This window comes from Bombus affinis, chromosome 5, assembly GCF_024516045.1.
Source record: "Bombus affinis isolate iyBomAffi1 chromosome 5, iyBomAffi1.2, whole genome shotgun sequence".
NCBI lineage: Eukaryota > Metazoa > Arthropoda > Insecta > Hymenoptera > Apidae > Bombus > Bombus affinis.
This window is the reverse complement of record NC_066348.1, coordinates 17,808,733-17,831,084: the sequence shown is the minus strand read 5'-3', so window position 1 is coordinate 17,831,084 and position 22,352 is coordinate 17,808,733. Positions and strand designations below refer to the sequence as shown.

Genomic DNA, 22,352 nt, shown 5'->3' with positions numbered 1-22,352 from the left:
GTCGACCGCTTGTCCTATCTCATCGCTCTGTCCCTCATGTCCCTCTACAAACATCGCTGTTGAACGCACGGAGAAATTCGAGAAAGGGAAGAAAAAATCGAATGCGCGATAGGCAAGACCGAGTGTAATTACGGTAGCAGTTTAGATCAAATTTACGTGATATACGCTACGAAATTGCCGGTTACGGAAATTTAAAAAGGATATTCAACGAGCAATCATTCGGATCGTTATTGGATGGAAAGAAATATAACTGTTACGTCCGGCTAACTAACCAAATAATTCCATTATACTGGCGTGTATACACGTAACCTTAACATACGGGTACCTTAACACTGTACCGATATAATGAGAAACGATCGAGTGAAACAGTGCTCGTAAATTGGAGATATACGATTTTCATTGTTGAGAATTCAGGCGTTAAAAAAGCCGGGAAGTTGACCCTCGCTGGAAGAGAATGTCGTGGTACCTCGAAAACTACCTTCACGGATCAGGTATGCGGGACCAGAGTCACGAGGCCGTATATCTGGCTTTTATTTTGACTCGCCTCGTTGTAGCCTTAGGGCCCTCTGGGTCCCGTTTCGGCAGCCCGAACACCCGAACGATCCAACGACACGCGTTGGAAGACCGTTGGCAAGACGAAGAAGCGCCGGTCGCCATTGTTTTTTGGGAATAGAGCGGATCCAACCAGAGAAAAAGGAAAAAAGACAGCAGACCTGGAACCCATTGTATTGTAATGGGCATTACAGATATTCGCCTAAGTGGCTCGTACCCTGTTTCTATTGCGCAATTTATGGCCGTTCGTTAGTCGTCCGTGTTGTTTTTAGCGGTTCCTGATACAGAGATCTACGATCCTGTTCCGTAATGCGATTCTTTCGGAAGAAATTCACGCACGTTTTTCAACTTTTTATAAGGAAATTTTCAAATAGTACAAGTTGCGCGAGAAGAACTGTACACAGGCGAGTCGTACGTACCTATTACTTGTACATATAGGTCGATGCTAACACGAAAGAGGGAAAACCAGCGAGGCTTTGTCGTTTCTTTCGGGCAACTATCGGAGAAAAATTTCAGTGAATCTTATAAAAAGGAAGGAAGCTTCTTGGAGGATGATCGAGAGAAAAACGCAGCTGCTCTCTTCGATACTATCGATTCCTTCGTATGTGACGATACCGTATGTAAGTATGTAGCCGTAAGTTTGTATAGCCCTGCGAGGGGCCCACGTAGCGGGCGGCATCCCGTCGGGGTGAATGGAACATCTGCCGATGGTCGGAGTCCTTTTCCAAACACCACCACTTTGCCGCTACAATACGGGACGCGGGAAGGGGAGTTAAACCGGGTACTAACTGTGTCAATAACATTGACCTCTTCCGATCGCATTTCAAGATATCAGAATTTATTTTTAACTTGGTTTTACATAAAACATACATAGCTAGTTTTTAACGCAAAGTACTACAAATAGTACAAACAAATAGTACTACAAATAGTACAAATAGTACAAACAGTACAAAGTACTACGATCGCAGTATCGTAAAGCAATTTCTTCAATTCGATGAATCGTACTTTCTAAATTATTTGCAACGTTAGCAAATAACGATAAACTTTTATATCGCGGGATTATAAGGGATTGCGCGTGGCAACGGATTACGCTTTACTCTTGTTACAGCGCGGTCGCGGACGCGGGAGCGGGCGCGGCGGCAGAAAGTATGGTACGTGCCGGCATTCAAATCACCAAGAAAAGAGGTCGTTCCGATACATCCAGAAGGTAAAGTAATCGGCGCGCGTTAAAAAATTATTGCTCTCTGTTATGTCGTTTTTGTTCAGCCGCACTCCGGCGAATGTTTTACAATCGCTAATTGCGCAAAACCAAGATTCCTTCGACTAATGTCTTTCGGAATTACATTGCAGAGCACAACCGTCGGTAAATAATTTTTGTTCGCGTTAAGATGGATAAAAGAAACTAGGTTTCTGAAAAATCTCGACTTGAAACGCGCAAAACGGAATATCGCTTACCGGCTACGATTTCATTTCTATGATATCGTGCTTCCGCCTACCAGAGTCGTGATATTGCGTTCGTTCAAATCGAAAATTATCACCTATGCAATCTTTTGTCGTGTTATTGAATTAATAACATCGAAACAAGTATGCGAATGACGTCGAATTGGCCAGAAGAAGAATATTTAACGGTTTCTCAAAGCAACGTTGTCGCAAATCCAATGTTGTTGCAAGAGGATGCGCAAGAAAGTTCATGGCTTTCAGACTATGCGTACTTTAATATACCTTATTGGAAACTCAATTCGCAAAACGCATGACAATTAAATAATTCAAGCGTAAATGTTGTAAAAATAGGTGTTGTTCAAGGTTCTAGAATAAGTAGGTAATAGATTAATATCCGAAACATTGTCTATGTTTATAATCTACGTTATGTCTGTCGCGCGTTCTTTGTACGGTTAAATATATTTTTCTACGATTAAAAAAGTTCTGCAACGGTCAATCGGCCAGACACGAGGCAAACAATTGTTTCGAATGTCGCGTACAGCGTATTTATGGGTAATTTACATAAACTTAAAAATAAATATACTTAAAAATTTTTATCTAACAACGATCGTTCGTTGATAATGTACATTAGATACGTAATTAAAAAATCATGCACTTCTTAATCGTTATTTATACGAATTTTCACTTTTTCACTAAATTTTTGAAAAATTATTATATAATTAACATATCCTATATTCCTGGTGCACGCTTGCAATCATTGCATCACGCTTCGATCGCGTTCTTTTATTTCGAGCAATTGATATAAAGTAAGTACAGGTGTCTAATAATAAACGCTCGATACTTACAGATTGCAGTACACAAGAACAAACGCAATTCGCAATTCGGAATCGATGGAGCGTTAAAAGTATGTACAATATCTTGGAAAATTTGTAGAGTGAAAGTACAGTTTCCATGTCAAATGAATGCATTCTATATAACAATATCGTATTTCTAAAGAATGTAACAACAGAAAAGGAAAAAAAAGTAAAAAAGAAAAGAGAAAAAGAAAACACACTCGATGAAATAGCAAAAGTATGGTAAAAGGTGTTATTAATAATATTATAATATTTTATCGAATCGCGCGATAAATCATGAAACCTTCATGAGCGAAGGGTTTTTACTCGTCGAGTTAACCCCTCACGACCCGGAAAGGAATCCGCTTCGCGATCAACAGAAAAAGGAAGTTTACGGTTTTTGAAACGACTGATAGAACTCGATACGCTGTACTGGACGCCGTTCATCGAGCATCGTCGAGCTGCTTGGAATTCCGGTCACGTAGCAAAGTGACATGAACCGTAGAGAGGATGACACGGCTCCGGCCATTTCGTTCGTAACGATCTACCGACGTGCTATTATGCAAGCGTAACCTCAACTTGGACTATGTCGAGAGATTACGCGCGCAACAATAGCATGCGCTTCGTTTCCAAAGCAACGCGACCGAGAACGTGTTCTCTTCCCCTGGAATTAAAGATCGTACGTTTTAGCGATAAACCAGATTGCACATAAATTTTGTTAACCGGAGCATCGTCAGAGCAAAGATATCGAAGCCAAGGATATATGGAAAAATATCTAACGTAACAAGTAGTTCTCTAATGCTAAACAAACGCAATTCCAAATGTTTGCTCTTTTGCGCTCTAACCTCGTCGTAGCGTAGCAAGACTGTACACGTCGGCTAATGTATCTCAAGCGGGATATGCCCTGCGGTACAATGGGTGGACCCTTGGCTTGAAATTGGTTTGCTCTGTTGGCGAGAGGAACTTTGTAAAAAGGGAAGGTAGGTTATCCGGCTTCATCTTCGCGAATCTTATCTCCTTAAGCTCGTGCTACTGTCCTCCACGTGGAGATGCTTCTCGTTGCTCGCCGCAATTCTCGTCCTCCCACGCTCGAATCGAGTTCATGAATTTTTCCAGATCCCTGTTCAGAGACTAATCCCTTCTATTTACCCAACGATCCTTATAAAGATAAATACCGTCAAATAACATACGAGGATAATAATACGCTTTTTTTAAAACAAAGTTCTTTTTCCTCTTCTCAAAGACAAATGCTGCTGCTGTCAGAAGTCAGAATCGGACGGATAACACTGGTAATCTTTATTTGATTTAGCAAAGTCGCCGACGAATCTCGCCTACGTCCTAACCGTTAATAAGAAATTTCTTAGGAAGTCCGAATGCATCAAATGCACGCGTAAATACAAAAGGCGATGTATGCACACACTCGTAACACGTACGTACGTAATATGCCAAGTTATCGGATGACGTTAGGAAAGAATATTATCTTTCGATTATACGGAAGAGAGCAAATGGTCAAATGGATGCAGACGAAGACCTCGCGTGTGATTGAAATACGTGCGTCGAGGCTAGAAAGGAACCGCAGCACGAAGGCTAGAGTGCATCGCTGACACCGGAAACTAGGGGAGCCTGCCTGCGTAACAGCCCTCATACCGCCCTACCTATTAAATACCAACGCTTACCAGTGTTTCTCAACCAATGTCTCTTGTTTATATCGAATAATTATACATGTAGCTTCTATAATAACATGATTTTGTATTCTCGTCAAAATCGAAGGAGGTTAAGATAGATACGTGCAGTAGTAACAAGATCGGATCAAGTTTGAAGTTTAAAAGAAAACAAGCACGTCAACCGCTAACGATAGATTTCGGCTGCGACGCACCGCATAGACACAACGTAGAGAAAGTTCCGACCTAAAGAAGGTTAAACAAATAACGCTTCGTGAGGCTAATTTCCGATGACGATTCGCGAGATAGAGCGTGAAATTTAATTTATTCGTCAAGTGTATCTTTTATAAATCTACTTAACACGTACTTGTGCAAGATGAAATAATCTTTTTAACTAGTTTAAATGCTGTTTGTCAGACGAACGATTAAATATTTGAATTTTATTTTCTTATAATTTATACGAGATCGAGCGAATCTGCGATGTACTACGAGATCTGACGAAACTATTCGACTCGCGTTACAAGGTATACGAAGCTGGGCAGCAATGCGTTGTAACGTTACGGAAGAACATAGGTACGATAATTTTCTGAAAGAAAACAGATCTTTGTTAAATTGAAAGTATTGCTTTACGATCATTATTTTACGGTGTAGATTTCAGGCTCGCTGACTGAGATATTTCAAAGTCGGGAGTAAACGCTCGGTATAGAATTATATCATCGATCGTAAAATAGGGATCGCTTTAACGATTGTCGATCAACGTTGCCATCTTCATTTTTCATTTACGAGACTTACGACAAACTTGTATAAACCGTACGAACCGCCATTAATCAAGTATGCGGTAAAATCAATCGCGGTGAATCAAAGTAGAGATGAAATTTTAAATAAGCTACATCATGCGCAGTGGTAATATTCTTCGACTCGCTAATAAATTCCATCGCTGAAAGAGATCGATGAACTCTTACAATTAGCGTAACGCGATTTACGGTCACAATAGTCACAGTTGCCTGCTTCTTAACTTAACCATAGGCAAAAAACTCTGCGGAATATAGCAAATCATCGTCATTTGCGTCGTTAGCCGTGAATAAGAAGCAGAAGATGGAAGAAGAAGAGAATATCTCGAGCTAGAAAAGGGTGCCTCTAAGTTGGTACAAGGTATATTTCGCAGCCATTACGCGTACTTAGTATCCTCGTGGTGTCCTTGCTTCGCAATAATAGAGTCGATGCTGGGTTTCAGACGGCATACGTTATGAATAAATACGCGTAACCTACCGACATCCTATATAGAAGAAACGTATCTATATTCATACCTATAGCCCATAGCTATGGGGTATATGATCCAACAATTCATAGGAGAATGTCAGGCGCTAGGGGTAAACTTTAGGCGGCATGAAGACTTGTTTGTAGCAAAAACCCAAGGAATTCGTTCAACTAGCATTTTTAATCGAAGATCAAAAAAGACGAATAGGTAGGCTCGATCGACTAAAAACAAAACGGTAGATAGGTGACACGAAGGAGCATCGGCAATAAAGGACTCGAACGGATCGTTATTATCACGGGAAAGCGCTTGAAGATCGAGGAGCAAAGAAGATACCGGTACTTTGAGAAGAAGAAGAAAAAAAGACGAAGCGCGAGAGAAAGGTATTGGTACGAACACGTCGATCCGACATAGAGGTGGTCAAGAATCGATACCTGCGTATGCGTGTACTTGGTTCGGCATGATGCGCGCCATTGCGATCTTGCTTCCCATCTTTGTCCATTCTGTTTCTGTTCTCCGTCCATCTGTTGTCTCGTTGACCCCAAATACCAACGCACGATTAAGCGCTCGACGACTCTTTCGTCTGCTCGTGACCGGCAGACGCCGAGAGCCGTACGATCTAAATGTCCATATGTATACGAATGAAGACAGCGAGCAATTGTACCGACACAAGAGAAACAGCAAGGACTGAGCAGCGTTACAAGCTATCCGGCGAATTTCTCTTCGGTGAATACTTGGATTTGGATTGTGAATAAACAAGTTGAGAATTCTTTTCTTTTTTTTCACTTCTTTTGTCGATTCTGCGCAATCTATCGAATAAAGACATTAAGCACCAATTTTGATATACGGCACGCGACACTTTTTATATAGTATTATACGTTATTTATATATTAATTTGTTATTATAATTAAACTTAGTTGGTAGATCTAAGAAGTGACATCTACGTAATCTATATTTTTCATTCATAGGAGGATATACGTATCAGGCTCGTATGGGCTTGAAGCCTCTCATAATAGCGTCTGCTAATACGTACTATTTCTTCTGCAACAGGCAATATTCTAGTTTCTTTGTTGACGGCGTTTAAAACCCGTCGTAGTACTGTACCATCTGCACCATCTTTCGGTAATCATATACCATTGCCCATATAGGGCAGCAATATATCCAGATTGGTCTCAAAACCATTTTGTATAATAATAATAATGTGTGATTTTTGCCGATAAGCCTCCATAAAATTCGATATTTTTCGTCCGGTTATTGTCTTTTTTTCTTGATGTGCTTTTTAAACCGACTATCGTAATATATACTCGCTTGGCGGCATTAGCTTCTTCATTTTCCATGTTTTCAACTAGATCGCGATTTCGTCGAGGTTGGATCGTAATTTCTTCGACACTTTGTCTGGATTAACGTCGGAGGCTAAGATCGCTGTATCGTCAGTCTAGATATGTTACAAATATCGTATCGTTCTTTGTCGGTAGATCGATGGTAAAGAGAGTGTAAGGCACTGGCCTTACCACGCTTCCTTGTGGACCAGCGGAGCGTATTAGATTATTAGATTATTAAATTTCGAAAGGAGGTAAGAGGGATGGGGAAGATGCTCTTTAATTTTGACTAGCAAATCCGTGTGTCGTATTTTATGAAAAGCTCGCGACGTGTCGAGAAAACCAACCGAACAGTACTTTTTATCATTTATTTATTTATTTATTTATTTATACATTATCTACAATTTTTCGGATATTTTGCGTATTTGTAGCTAGGTTGAGGATTTATTAACGCGAAGATGGAATTATCTTCGTTAAGACGTTATAACGGTCTCTCTAGAAATTTATTCCGTTGCAAGTTTTAAAAATGATTTGTACCGTGAGGAAGTATCTGATAAAATGTAACGTTTCGGAGGTGTCGTCTCCTGCGAGTGAACTCCTCAAAAGTTTGTATTGGGTATCGCGTTCCATATTCGTTTAAATCCAGTACAAAGCCACGTAGAAACTTATCGTCTTGCTTATATTATTTCTTGATGAAGAACCAATGATACCGATTATCAACGCCTCGTAAATATACTACTCGTGTTCTTACGAGCTTCGATTCTAAGAATAACAGTTATTTGAATCGATAACTCTATTACGTGGGCGGGAGGGTGATTTTATGTGAAAAAATAAGTCAAAAATATAGATAAAATTTTGTTCAAATGGCGTTTTATCTTTGAAGATTTTAAACGACAACGAAGACGACGACGACGACGACGATGACAATACATTAAGCATTATTCGACGCACCTACGAGAGTTTAATGCAATCTCGGCAGTTCATTCTCGTATGCCTATCTCCCTACCTTCTTATATCGAATATCAAAGTATGCGCGTTATCCGAAGGAACGAGTCACGGTGAAAACGTCGTTCGCTACCTTCGTACCTCGCACCTGCCGTTGCCAGGACGCCGAGGTATTCTCTGCCGATGGTATTCAGCTTCGTTTTTGTAGAGCATCGTCTGGTGTACCCATCGGGAATGCGCCAGTCAGCGCAATAATTCGTCGATGGCCATATACGTGGCAAACAGAACGGTTGGAAATAACGAGAAGGGCACAAATTATCAAAATAACGAGAACAAGAAATGGAGAAAAATACTTCACCTTGTCACCGAACGGCACGATTGACAGCATCTAAATTGTATACCGATTTCTCTTTACCGTTCTGAATTGACGTATAACTTCGAATCGAGCAAAAAATCACAAATCACATATTCTTTTCCTTTGTGTGTTCCTTATTGCCGTGATAGTAGGTTCACTTGTACCTAAAATGACGTATCAAAGCGAATAAAGCGATGATTCGCTGCGTGTAATTTGTTTGTTTTATTCTCGAAGAAGTCTGTTTCCTTCTCGAAAGGCAAGTTGCGTTTTTTCAGTCACGGTAATTTTTTACCGTGCGGTAAAAAATTTAAAACACCACGATCGATATTGGCGCGAAGAAAGCGGCTTTCGTATTACGCTGAAACAGGATGCAAGGGATCGATGATAAAACACCCGTTGTGAGAAATAAACGCGGCATTGGAACGGACGCGATACAAGCGCATAGGTATGCACTGAAATTGAAATACTGACGTACGAAGATCCCGCATTCTGCATCTAACGATAAAAAGTGCACTGTTTAAAGTTCTCTTGGGAACTCGAAGAATCTGTACAGGAGGAATCCAGAGACTTTCTTTTTAAGAATTGCGACGGATAATCATATCCCTTTATTTCTTTTTCGCCGATTAACGAGAGGATCTCGTTTTCAATGTAAAATATGTCGTAAAATGTAACGCCCTTAATTTTAATTTTGTTTAATGCTATATCTAGTACCTTTATTTTCATAGTAACTTTAGTGCAACATGTAGTGGCCGATATAGATAAAAATAAAGTTTAGCGAATCGTTGCGATTGACGGAAAGTAAAACTTTTAGAAAAATATTAAAATTTTCATATAAATTTACGTTTGCAAACCTCTTACTAGGGACATGCGTACTATTCACCGCGAAAACAAAACACCAGCCTTTCCCTATGCGTTCCGTCACGCTCGCAGACCTATCAGAAACGCACCTGGCAATCGATAATGGTACAAAGTACAAAGGTACTGGTAAGCTCGAAACGGACAAACAGGGTTCCGAAAGGGGGGTAAAACTCGAACTCGAACTCGAACGTATAACGATTGCTCAAAGTGCAAACTTTGTTCGACAATCCCGTTGATTCTATCCATGATCCCGTTTCAAGTACCTAGACAAGTACTAGAGAAACGCGCTTAGTCGTTCGTGTTTACTTTAATTAAATGAATATTCTGTATGAAAATACACACTATTGTCAAGATATGAACGAAATAAATATGATTTCATCGTTGTCACGATAACTTTTGCCATGTTTTAACGTCTATAGGTTATGCCATTTTGTAAAATAGTTATATCGATACAATGAATTAAATTTTCTTATCTAACGGATGAAAGACGAAAACATCTTGTTCGGCGAATGGATGACAAGTAAATCGAAGTTGTAAAGTAACTTATTCGGGTGACGATAAAAGAATACATTATACGTTATTATCGATATCGTTGAAATAATATCTTAATCCGTATTAAGTATTAAGTAGCAGCAAATGCAACGTATTTGAATTGTGTTATCTCCAACAATTGAATTGTAATAATTGAATTGTATTAACTAAATAAACAAGTTTTACATATTTTTAGGCACAACATGGCGGACCGAACTATTCTACACGGAAAGATTCATCAAGGATCGTGCCATTTTAAGAAGTCAACCAATCCGATTTGGAGTGAAAACGAGCATATACACTGTGCTAATTGACGAGCCACGATCTTTCAGGCAATCGGAAAGAACCGCTCTAATCGACAAGTACACAAATTTGGTAAAAGTGGGAATGGACTTTTTAAAGGTCAACCTACAAGAATCGGAGAAACTTGGACCAATCTACGAATATCACGAAAACCAGTTCGCACGGCAATGTTAATTTCCCTATTTGCTACTTGCAATTTTACATTTGCCAAAATCCGGTGCAAGTTTCCGAAGAAAATTTGCTAAATATATACGCAGAAGTAAAAATACGCTTGTAAAAATGAAAATAATATTTTTTTAACTATACCTACGTAATAAACTACAACATTATTGAACAATACTGTATTCCTTGATACAAAATAATTGTGGCCTACGTAAAAAAAAAATTATGGTATTTTGTAATTGAATTACAATTGAAATTTCCATACACGAAGATTGATAACAAGTTCACGATCTTTAATTTATCGATCTTACGCTTCGAACATCTCCGCTATAAATCCTTTGTACTGTGTGTATACAGCGAAGAATGCTTTTACACGGTTCGACGCGTTAGCAAGCGGTGTTGCGATCAAACGGCGTAACGTGCTCCTATCGATGTAATTACGTGTATGATCGTTGATAGGTGAATTCAAAGGTTATCCACTTGCGCGGTCTTCGGCACGATAACAAAGAACGAAAGGAGGATTTAGTAAGATAGTAATAAAGCGAAACACAAGACGCCAAACTAATCGAAAATCAACGATTCCATTACGACCATCTGTTAATTATTTCAAGTAAAAGAAACGCACGAGTGACACGTTGACCAACGAGCCTCTCTAAAAATAGTCTCTATAAACGTCACATTAAAATTTATATGCCCTGTAAAAATTATTTAATTTTCTCTATTGACATTCTCTTGTCGACCTATCTATCTTCCATCGCTTTGAAGCTATGGTTTCACTCGCTTGCGTTCGAATATACGTATACATGTTAAATTACGCATAGACTGATGAAACGCGCGTGAAACGTAAAACACTCGCGCGACGGATTATAAATACTTTGCGAAAACGAGGTGAAATTTTTTAGTTGTTTCGTTGAAGAGAAATTTTCTATCGTTGTGTGATACGTCGTCGTAATCAGAATTTGCGTAGGATGAAGAAAATGCTCGGAATCATGTTAACGAAAACAAAACGTTAGTACCACAACTGTAAAACGACGATTATTATCATAATCACAGCGATAAAAAAAGATTGAACAAATTACTTCGACACGAGCATGGTAAATCCTGAGAATCCTGCAAGGACTCGTGCCGTTTGGTAGCAGGGCGTGGGAGACCGTCGACCAGCTGCTGCTGGATGTTGCTTCAAGGACCATTACACAATGGAACTGTATAGATATATGAACGTGCATGTTAAATAAGAAAGTCACGTTTTCGTGGGGTTTTTATGACTTTTATAGGTTTTATGGACGAGGAAGAAACGAGAGGAATCGCTTTTCTTTAAAAAAAAAAAAAAAAAAAAAAAAGACACACCCCTGTGAGTTAATTATAATATCTATCCGCGAATTTTTTTACGATTCAATAACGATCTATTAAATGGAAAGGAACCAAAGAGAACGGATTATCGCGGATCCATTAATCGCTAATAATAAAACATAACCAATCGACGTGAAACTGCAGGAAAGGTGACAAGCGATCAGTTAGTTTGTGGAAGCGAAGGTGGTTGATAACTTGTCGCGCGGCATCCACCAATCTCGACGGTGGTGCGCACGACGCGCAAACGAATATTTATCGGCTGCACAAGCATACGAGAAGCGAAAAGAATAAGAATACAACTAAGCGACGGGACGCGACATGCACTCGCGCGAGCAAGTTGCAGCCGGGTTCGTACCGTGTGCGCTGGGATTCCATAAGAACGCCGTTTCTCACTTGCAACTAGCGGCAGACGGGAGGTTCTTGCTCGCGTTACAATTATACGTAAACCTGGAGAAAATGGTAATTTTCGAAAAATTTTCACTACAACAACACTACAACTGCTACAACTTGGTCACGATGATTCGAAACAAGGAAATAACGCATAAAACACCTTGCAATTCGGAATTACATTATACATTATACATTATACATTATACAGTACCGAAAGAATAAAGTCGATTCGTTTTAATGGAACGTTAGCTTTGCAATCGTGGCTTTCGATTGTTCCGTCTTGCGAGCATGTAATACGAATCAACAAGCGTGTCTACGAGGAGGTTCTTGCTTTCAGATACAAGGCAAGGCTCGCTGACGATGTGAAAAATGAATCAAGCCAACGTACCACAACGTTAATTGTAACGTTGTAATACCATTTACCTACGAATCTCTTACTGCGGATAACGTGGAATTTACGTATATTCGTTGGTCGAATTGCATGGAAAACTATCGATACGCAATTGCGAATCGTATAAATGACGTTACGATTGATTTTTCGCAAAATTTCGCAAAATTTCGTGATCTTCGACTCCGAATTTCGTCTACTTAATTCGTTCGTTTTTTACGTTTTCTAAAACAAAAAATTGTATTTCAGTTCGGAATACCGAATACCGGTATCATATAATCGAATAATCTTTCGATCAATTTTCTTTAACCTTTTAACGGCTCACTGATAAATAAAATATTTCTTCGTTTCATTAGATACTATAATGTTTCGTTTATTGCACAGATATTTATCAAACTGTCATAAAATTATTTTTGCTTTATTTGTGGGATTTATGGGATATTAAGAGATCGATGCCGATGAAATTTTATAAACTAGTAACATCAAGATATCAAAGAAATAAAGAGACAATTTTCCTAGTACGTGTTGCAATGCTCGAAAAACGCCACCTACTTGAGAGTTTTTACGCGAGTTTCTGAAAATAGGAAAATTCAGCAAGTTTGTATAAACAGGTTCCCATGAACGTTCACCAGCAGAAAAGTTATTAGTCAGCCGGCGATTAGCCTCGTGTAAAGCATTCGCATTACCGTGGCGCTCATTGCCATTTATCAGGAGAAAGAGTGACTGTGTACAGTGTACAGTGTACACACGGTGTACACAGTACACAGGACGCTCTTATGCCCGTGGAGAAAGACTGGAAAGAGGCAGACAGAGAAAAGCAATCGAATGATTAATAGATACGATCGCATTGACCTAACGTAGAACGAGCCTTTCGCGTATATTCGCGATGCTGATGTCGCCGGTCTTGAGAAAAATCGGCGTATCGATGCAACGCGACGGAGAAATACATAACAAGAATCACTGTCCGTGCTCGTGCCGCGGGAAATAATCGCTTTAGGCTAATTCGAATCGGCCTGCGTGAAACCATTTCCACGTGTCACTGCGTAAGTAAGAAAACAGCTTCGCGGTGGTCTTCTCACCGCGAAAACAGTCGCTACTTTTCGCTCTCACCTTTTTTCTCGCCCCAGGTCGCAACAGTTTCGCTTGTCTATCACTGGCCGCGAAAGATCGTCGGCAACGATAGCGAATTAAAGCGTATTTCTCTTCGGAGGCAGCACGCGTTTAATACTTGTGAGAAAGTTGCAAGTAGTTGAATAACTTTTCGTTCGTCGTTAGATTGCAAAATACTGATAGCATCGTCGTCGGTATTGTGTCTCCGAATGAAGGATAAGGCACAAGTATTCTGGAAAATTATCGAAATAAGACAAATCCTTTGGAAATTCTATTGCACCATATGATGTAATAATACGTATGAAATAATACGATTGTAGAGGTTTATGCGTAGAGGATGGTTGGTCGGTAAGGTTTAATGGACGAGATTGCTCGTTGTTGAAACCGTCCAATATATTTAAAATGATAAATTAGTATACAGATGATGTTGGCAAAGACGCTCGTACTAACCGATTCGCCAAGACAGTGTATAAGTCGTAAAATAGGATCGCTAATGACTCGTTAATTCGATCGCTGATAATTCGTTGATAACTGATCGACAACTGACTGTAACTCATTTGCTTGCGATCGCGTCCGCTTATTTATACTGGTCGGGAGGAGAGTCGGAAAATTCAAATTCTTAATATCGGCAATTCTGTGGAAATTTGTATCGTGTTCGATCCAACTAGAACGCTATCGAACATAGATTTCTAATCAACCGTGTACAAAGATCCCTCCTATGCTTCCTATCCGTCGAAAAATTCCTTTCCCTATGAGTCGAGCTTCTTGGAAATCTACATACTGCCACGCAGGATAGATCCTTTGGTGCTTTATAAGGGCTCGTGGCTGTCCTGCCATTGACTGACGGCACAATCCTCGATTCTTGCACGATACCGAGCAACAGCACGGATCTCCGAACGTCCACGTAACTGACAGAGAGAAACGGAAAGGACGGAAAGAACGGAAAGAACGGATAGACGTACGGTAGCCAAAGACCTTAATTATGCGGTTTTACGCTATGCGTCAACAACAAGGAGAAAAGGGACGATACGGAGGTTAAGACGAATGCAAATGTCCGCGTGGCGTATAGGCTAGGTCGGTGTAAGCGACGTACAGGCAGAGATCTTGCCCTTTTAGTTAACAGATGCCGCGAGATACCGACTATCTATCGTCTTTCTTCAATGTCCTGCCTCGACTTAAAGGAGAAAACGGAACGATCGGAGAACAGGAGGAAAAAGTATCGGTATCCGATATCCAGCCATTCGAAAAACACGCGTGATTCGTGCGGTCTTTAGTAGCTCGTGGAAAACCTGATTGGGCAGCAATCCGGTTTCATCAACAGTGAAATCGTTAACGACAATCGCACGTGCATGAATTATCGTGGATCAAACCGAACGACGACGTCCTTGCCAGGGGTAAATTAACGTGCGATTTTTGCAAGAACGAAATCAGTCTGATTTTTACCACAGGATCGTCAAATTTCGACGTTTCTCGATGAATGTCCCCAAGTCCTAAGTCCTAACTGAGTGAACGGTAGAAAAGACGCTCGGCGGACTTTAGCATCATCGTATACGCGTTTCTCAAGTTGCATGTGTGCATATGTGCACGTGTGGCCCCTGAATCGATGAAAGGGAACGAGGAACCGGTTACAGGTCGATCGCACGTCGCATTCTAAGCCGTGTCTGATTTCGGCTATCTCTAGTAACTATTGTATATATGATATAGAAAGGCAGAATACCGACATCGAAAATCTTAATCGCAACGACTGTCGAAAATTTTAAAGAAAATTTCGATCTTACGACTTGCAGCCACGTTATATGTATAGTACGCTACAAGTACATAATTAGAATTGTCTTCTTTGATCAGAATTCTGTATTCCGTATTTTGTATTCCGACAACGAGCGAAACAACAAGAACGCTACGTGATATTTTATATTATTGCGTAGCATTAACAATTTTAATGCGAGATAGAAAATACCTATACAACATGCTTAAGTGAATAAAGAGATATCAATTATATTTCGAAATAATAAATTTCGCGTTGGTACGGTATATAAGCATCTAAGATAGGTAAAATACATGTATATGTATGTATACGTTAGTATAATTTATAAATATAATTTATAAATATAATTTAAATGATAGAGACGATTCAAACGACAACAATCAGAAAAGAAGATATAATAGGCAATGAAAGCATATGATAGCAATTTTTACCTTAACAAATCCAGACTTGACAAACAAAGTCAAGAAAGCTATTTACTAGAGTGATTTATTAATTTACCTAATATGATAATATTTTTGACAATTATTTCGTTAATGCGATCGTTCAAACCCCTACCGATGAACATTTTCAAATTATCATTTGTTTCACCGAACAAGCTCTTATTTATGGGAATTTATATTATCGTATAATGTACGATGTATAATATTATACATTATCGGTACAGAACGTGACAGAACAATTGGGACATGCTAATTTTCTACACACCGAATATAAATATAACGTTAACACAATCTCCATTTTACTTGATTCCGAAACATTCCATATTACAAACTATTCGTTCGTTTGAATCGAATTTTTAAGAAGGAGCAAAATGTTAACCTATCAATTGCGAGTTAGGCTCGCGAAAGTGAATTGGCGCAGGGACGACGCGCGCGTGGTTTTGTGTGAAAGCACGTCAAGTCCGGGGCGAATCGTTTCCTAAGGAGAGAGAGAAGAGAAAGCCTGAGAACATAAGAACGGCGGGGATAGTCTGCAGAACTGCCGCCATGCCGCATTCAGAATATCTCAACGCCAAGTAACAGACTCGAGGCGAGGTCCTCGGTACGCTCTCGGAAGCGACTGCCAACTTGTCTTGATCGGAGAACGTTCCAGAACGTAATCCCGTGATATCAAATCCTTTATTATTCTCTTTTTTTTTCTTTTTTTTTCTTCTTTCTTTTCTTTTTTTTTTTTTCTTTTTTACCCAATAGATGCAACGTCTCGAATAAAAATCGCGTCAAGGTTAAAATTTTGAAAAATCGATTCGCATTAATCGATATCGATTATCACCGACAATATTACTAGCATAATAGCTAATTGTAAGATTAACAGCGAAAAAGAAATGTGAAATATGTATTCGATCAAGATAACGTATTTTAATGCAAAATGATATCGAAGAATTCACCTTTGTGTATAAAGGTTAAGAAAGGTATAAAATGGAATTTGTTATGCAACAGTGTCGAATGATCGGAGTTTGCATTTGTCTGCGTGTCGCTACTATTCGGTTTTACCAACTTTCTTTGGTCGATTGCCCTGTACCGACCGCACGTTCTTCCCGCCTAAGTATGTACTGTACTAAGGCCTAAGACAGTCTTACGTCATCGCCTACACAGATTTACGCGGTACAGAAAAGTGAAAATGAAAATTCACGATCAGGAACGTTCGAAAGATCTTAAATTACTCTGCATTGTTTACATTTTATTCTAGATACACATATTATTATTCATTTTATTGCGTTTTTATGCGAATTATATTAACTTGAAACTCGATAAAATCTTACATTGCAAAATCCGATATCATCCTTTTTAGCCACATAAACTACAAGTTTCTTATCAACGTATTATCATATGTATAATCAACATATATAACTTGTACTCTTCTTGCTCAATTGTATTATTCAATTATTCAAATAATAAATATGCATGATTACATTTAACGCTAATGTTAAACTAATAGTATTATTTACATTTATTAGTATTGTTATTTGTATCGTAATATGTATCTATATTACGTTAGATCCAACGAAAATGTACATACATACTTTGCGAAATATGATTTACTTTCTCATTTGTTGGTGCCTAACTTACAGAATATACGTATGTTTCTATATTTATATACAGTGATGTGAACAAATTTTCGCAAATTCTCGTCGTGTTACGATAAATAAGGAAATATGTATATATATAAATATATATGTACTAAGTACTTTTATTATTCGTTGCTGTATATTACTTTTTACTTCCACTGTATCGTAGAAGATCAGCCTGTATGAAAAATCAAATAAAATTGACAACGAGCTACCCGCCAATATGGCATCGTTTTCAATATGGCGTCGAGTCATTTGCCAATACCGTTTTTCGCTTTGTTAACTACGAACAACTGCCGCAATATTTATTTAATCGAGTCTTTAAGGAATAGAGTCCTTTCTGTGCTGAGATATATTTAATATACTTGATAGTTAATAAAATTGTACGTGATAAGGCCCTCTATATACCTACATGTTTTTTATTCCTTTATTTGTTGTAACATAATGAAAAGTTGCGACAACTTTTTTTCATACCACTGTACATACATATAGGAAATTTGTAGGTGAAAAAATATACAAAATGCACATACACGTATACAAGATTTCTGCTTACGTTCTATTGCTTTGGTACTTGGGTTTATAAAAATATCAACTTTTTCGATCGAATTAGCGATATAAAAATGTGACGATAACGAGCAGAAGTTTTTGGGCCAAAAATTGTCGTATATAAGGGAAAATGAAAATTGTCGTTTGCGAGAAAAGAACGAAAAGAAACGGGAACGCGATACATCGGATGTTTACGCGCACACAAGGGAAGGAAGACTCGTTTCCTGGAAAGCGGGGTTGGGCACCTGTCCCTCAGGGACTAGCAACTTTAAAGTACACTCTTATCGATGATATGGAAATTGAGCACCACTGTGACAGTAACATAACCACTAACCACGTGTATTCGAGCAGGCTAACATACATATATACATACGTGAATAATATATAAAGTACTGAAATAAGTTTCTTTTTAGATAGTAATAAATAAGAAAGTAATTCAATTTTCACATGTACATAGAATGAGAATTTTAATCTCATAGGTAAAAATAATAGTATTAGTATGTTTTTTTTTTTTTTTTTTTTTTTTTTTAATGTTAGTACATTGCATGCGCATATAAAAGACAAAAAGAAAATGAAAAGGAAGAAGTTATTGACAAATATTCGTTTGGAGAAATAAAGAGGAGTTGAGCAGCAAGAGAGAAGGGAGAGTACTACAACCACTGACACGGTCAATATTTTTGAGACAGGTAGTAATTGAAAGCAAGCACGGCAATGTCCGACATCGCTTCGGAATACTAATTATACGAACGAAATCGTTCGTTAATCTTTCAACGGTTTGACCTCGTTGATCAAACGTTTTATAACGCGTTTCACGGAGGAAACGTTTGAAAAATATGCCGAATGTCAGTTAAGAGCAAGCGTCTAACGCGCCGGCGCTCAGCGTTGTTTCGTGACCTGTTGCCTAGCAGCGACATGTGGGGAACAATGACTTCAAACCGACTCCTGACCGAAGTGCGCGTAATATCCTCGAATAAAATGTGATATTACACTTACCGGACACCGCAGGAAAGAAAACAAGGATGAGCAGAGGCAAAAGAAAACACGCCATCGATGCGTAATCCAATTTTCGTTGTGGCAACATGATGCCGTGAATTTTATCCACACACATCGAGTAGACACACACTCATCGGGACCCGGGCGCACACACTAGAAAGAACCAACACTTCGGTGCACTTTAGTATAAAATCCGCGTACCGTCACTTGACCACGCACATCGTCCGAAATCTATGTCACCTCCGATACGTCCAACAAAAATGTGTACACGTTCACGCGAGGCAATACGAGAAAAAAGCATGCGGCAACCATATACGAACACGACCGCGTCCGAAACACTTCTGGGATCCCTATTGTTCGCTTAACGCGCTGAAAGTAGTTCCTCAATGCGCGCGCACCTGCCTTCTACAGCTGTATCACTCCGCCACCATAGGATGGCTGACTATGTGAACCAATAAAGACGCAGCTCGAACGGAATGAGGCCGTAGCGCGCATTTATTACACTTTAGCTACACGATAACTTATTCGCTATTCGATTCAATTTTTTTATGCTACGATCAAAAATAGGATGTGAAATAATTTTTACTAATATCACAATGTCACTCGATATTATGATCGATATACGGACAACATTCAAAATTAAATTTCATTTGATATATAATAATGGTTTTATTTCATACATTATTGTTACAGATGCTTTGAAATAATATGGTTATACATTTTTACAAACGTAAAAGTATTATCTAATTAAACAAGATTTCAATCAATTATTTCCATCTCTTATAATATCTCGAGCTAGTGAATCGTATCTTTTATCGTTAATATAATATAGGTATTCTTAATCAATTGTCTTCGTTACGCCAGATGATAGGTATGGTATAGTACTCGTAATTAATTCCATCTTTTCGCTGCACTACTCTGCGTGTGAACGAACAGTCTAACGACGGCGATTTAATTGTTTCGTTATCAAGGTTGTTAATTAAAGCATCCGCACGTGTAATAACGAGCTAACCATTAAGCTGCTTTCTTGTTATTTTATGTGTTTCTTTTTTTTCAAATTACCATTGGACGTGCTTTACTCATTGTCAGTTTCACGAATTCGAGTCGCAAATGTGAATCGAATTCCTGATTCTCGACCGGATTGAAATCTAGCAGCGTGGCGCGTGATGCTTCTCTAGAATTCAGGCGGCAAACGGAACGCAACGAACGTGGTCAGTTATAAAGTACCAAGACACCGCACCGCGCCGCGCCGCACCGCTCCGATGTGTATGAAGCCCCGTCAAGTACTGGCCAAGCATGTCTGATCATTAATTAACCTTCCAGCGGTTGATTGCGTGTAACGCGAAATTCATCGGCAGCGTAGCAGTCGTCGCGCCAAACGCGGCTGCTGCCTTAACGAATACAAATGCGGAATTATAATTATAATTCGGTGCCCTCCCCTTAAGTCCATTCAACGGACCCAGACTTACGAATTGCTTTCCCCTTTGTGTTTCCGAAGGCGCGCAAGATACACGCACGAAACTGTAAATACGACGGTCGTTAGTTTTTATTAATGGGACGATTAACACCATCATCGAACCGCCAACATCCTCGAGCGATGTATCGTCGCGTAAGACGAAGAGTAACAGGGTAACAGCATTTTCGTTTGCTCGCATATTATTATGACCGCATATTATATTAACTGTTGATGCTTTGATTAAAAGATCCTTGGTTTTTGTATATTTTATGTTTCCTTGTTAAATTAAAATAAAGATTGAGCCTCAGTTGCTAAAATGATTCAAAATAAAAAATAATGTAATTTGTTATTTCTTGTCTTTTACTCTTGTGAACAGTAGCGTTTCATCGTTTTCTTCTTTGATATACAGTAACAACCATAATGCTTTATCTACTCGTTGGACTTTGATTTCTTTCTCACGGTTTTAAATATAGATAAGTATTTCGGTAAGAGTTAAATTATTAAGACGTTTTAAATAATTACAAAGACTAACAATAAGACTAGAACCATTATATAATACTTTCATTCATACTATTTGCATGATGTATTCTCATCAAATAAGCGATTTTTAACTTTTAGACGTTAGTATATATGTAAAGATAGAATAGTAGAATTTATTGTACAGAGATTAACGATTGATATGATTAATTAAGCGTGTTTTTGTAACGATATTAACGAAAACATATTCATTAAAAGATTAAAAATTGATATATTAGGTAACTGTTTATAAATTACACGTTTACGCTTTACGCTTTACGCTTTACGCTTTACGCTTTACGCTCTGCGCTTTACGCTCTGCGCTTTACGCTCTGCGCTTTACGGTTTACGCGTGACACCTAGAGCAAACAGTTGTACGTAATGTCGTTACCAGGGCAACGCCAAGTATCCAGTCGATAAACTGGATTACTTGGCAAGTTTCTGTGTGAAATCATGTCTGACCCGTTAGCGCCCACTATAGAAGACAGACTAAACGATTTGAATAAAAAAATCACCGAGATCAAGAAAAAGATCCAACTATCAGGTAAATTTACGTAGATAAACGATATTGTGGAAAATAGTAACGTTACAATCTGTTTACTTAATCTGATCTAATATTCATATATTTGCTACGACGTTTGTAACGTCGTTCGTATAACGTCGTTTGAAAAAAGAAAACAATTCGCTGGCGTTTATTTCCCAAGCAAGTTGCCGATTGCATACAGAGATACATAAGAACACGTTTAACCGGAAAGACTACAAGTTCAAAAACAAAAAAAAGAAAAACGTTCGTGTCACATAAGTGGCTTCTTCAAGAAGAAAAAAGAACATTTCTACTGGCATATCGATATATACTAGCTATCAAAATGCTAATTACAAGGTGAATATTCCAGCGAGCGTTTCTATTAAACGTAAACTGGCAAATATCGGTTCAATTCGCGAACTCGCCAACTCGAGCATTTGTATAAAATATTATTTCCCATCTTACGGCATCTGTCCAATGACTTTTTCGTTGAAACATTTTTTATTTTACCGTCGTATTTTGTTTTCATATATTAAAGTTAATACGAGAAGCTGTTGATATCGTAGTAATAGTTGATATAGAGTCGATATAGTTGGTTATAGTACATGTTCAAAGGATGATAGCAAGTAAAGTTATGTTCTGTGACGACGATATTTACCTTTAGAGTGCTGAATACTCGCGGCCTATGCGGTCCGTACGGACGGCGCGCGGCTAGCGCTGACGATCGCTGTGGACGGAATACTCTTTCGTTAGACTGAACTCTGTTGATTGACTATTCAAAGCGCAAATCGTAATAAGTTATAGTAATTCTTTTGCACGAGATTAAATGATTCGAGAGCGTTATTTTTTAGTATTAATTATTTATTATAAACATTGAAATTTACAATTATATAGAATTTGGGTAATAAACTAGAAAACTAAATTTAGTAAATATAACACAATAATTCTTCATTTTCTACATTCTCTTATTTTTCACACAAACAACACATTTTCTTCTTGATAATTTGATGCGATTGTCCGCGAAACAGATAGACAA

The 22,352-nt window shown here is 38.6% G+C and overlaps 2 protein-coding genes across 2 annotated transcripts in view; one reads left to right on the top strand and one right to left on the bottom strand.

Moving 5' to 3' along the window:
• LOC126916261 (neurogenic locus Notch protein) overlaps positions 1 to 19,214 on the bottom strand; it is a 178,747-nt gene extending 159,533 nt beyond the window's left edge. Inside the window, exon 1 of the mRNA XM_050721841.1 lies at positions 18,822 to 19,214. Within this exon, the coding sequence (XP_050577798.1) occupies positions 18,822 to 18,936 (115 nt within the window). The 5' untranslated portion in view covers positions 18,937 to 19,214. The remainder of the gene's footprint in view (positions 1 to 18,821) is intronic.
• The window catches only part of LOC126916262 (bromodomain-containing protein 2-like), a 53,650-nt gene continuing 34,178 nt past the window's right edge, over positions 2,881 to 22,352 (top strand). The window contains exon 1 of the mRNA XM_050721844.1: positions 2,881 to 2,896. The gene's annotated coding sequence lies outside the window, so the exon portion shown is untranslated. The remainder of the gene's footprint in view (positions 2,897 to 22,352) is intronic.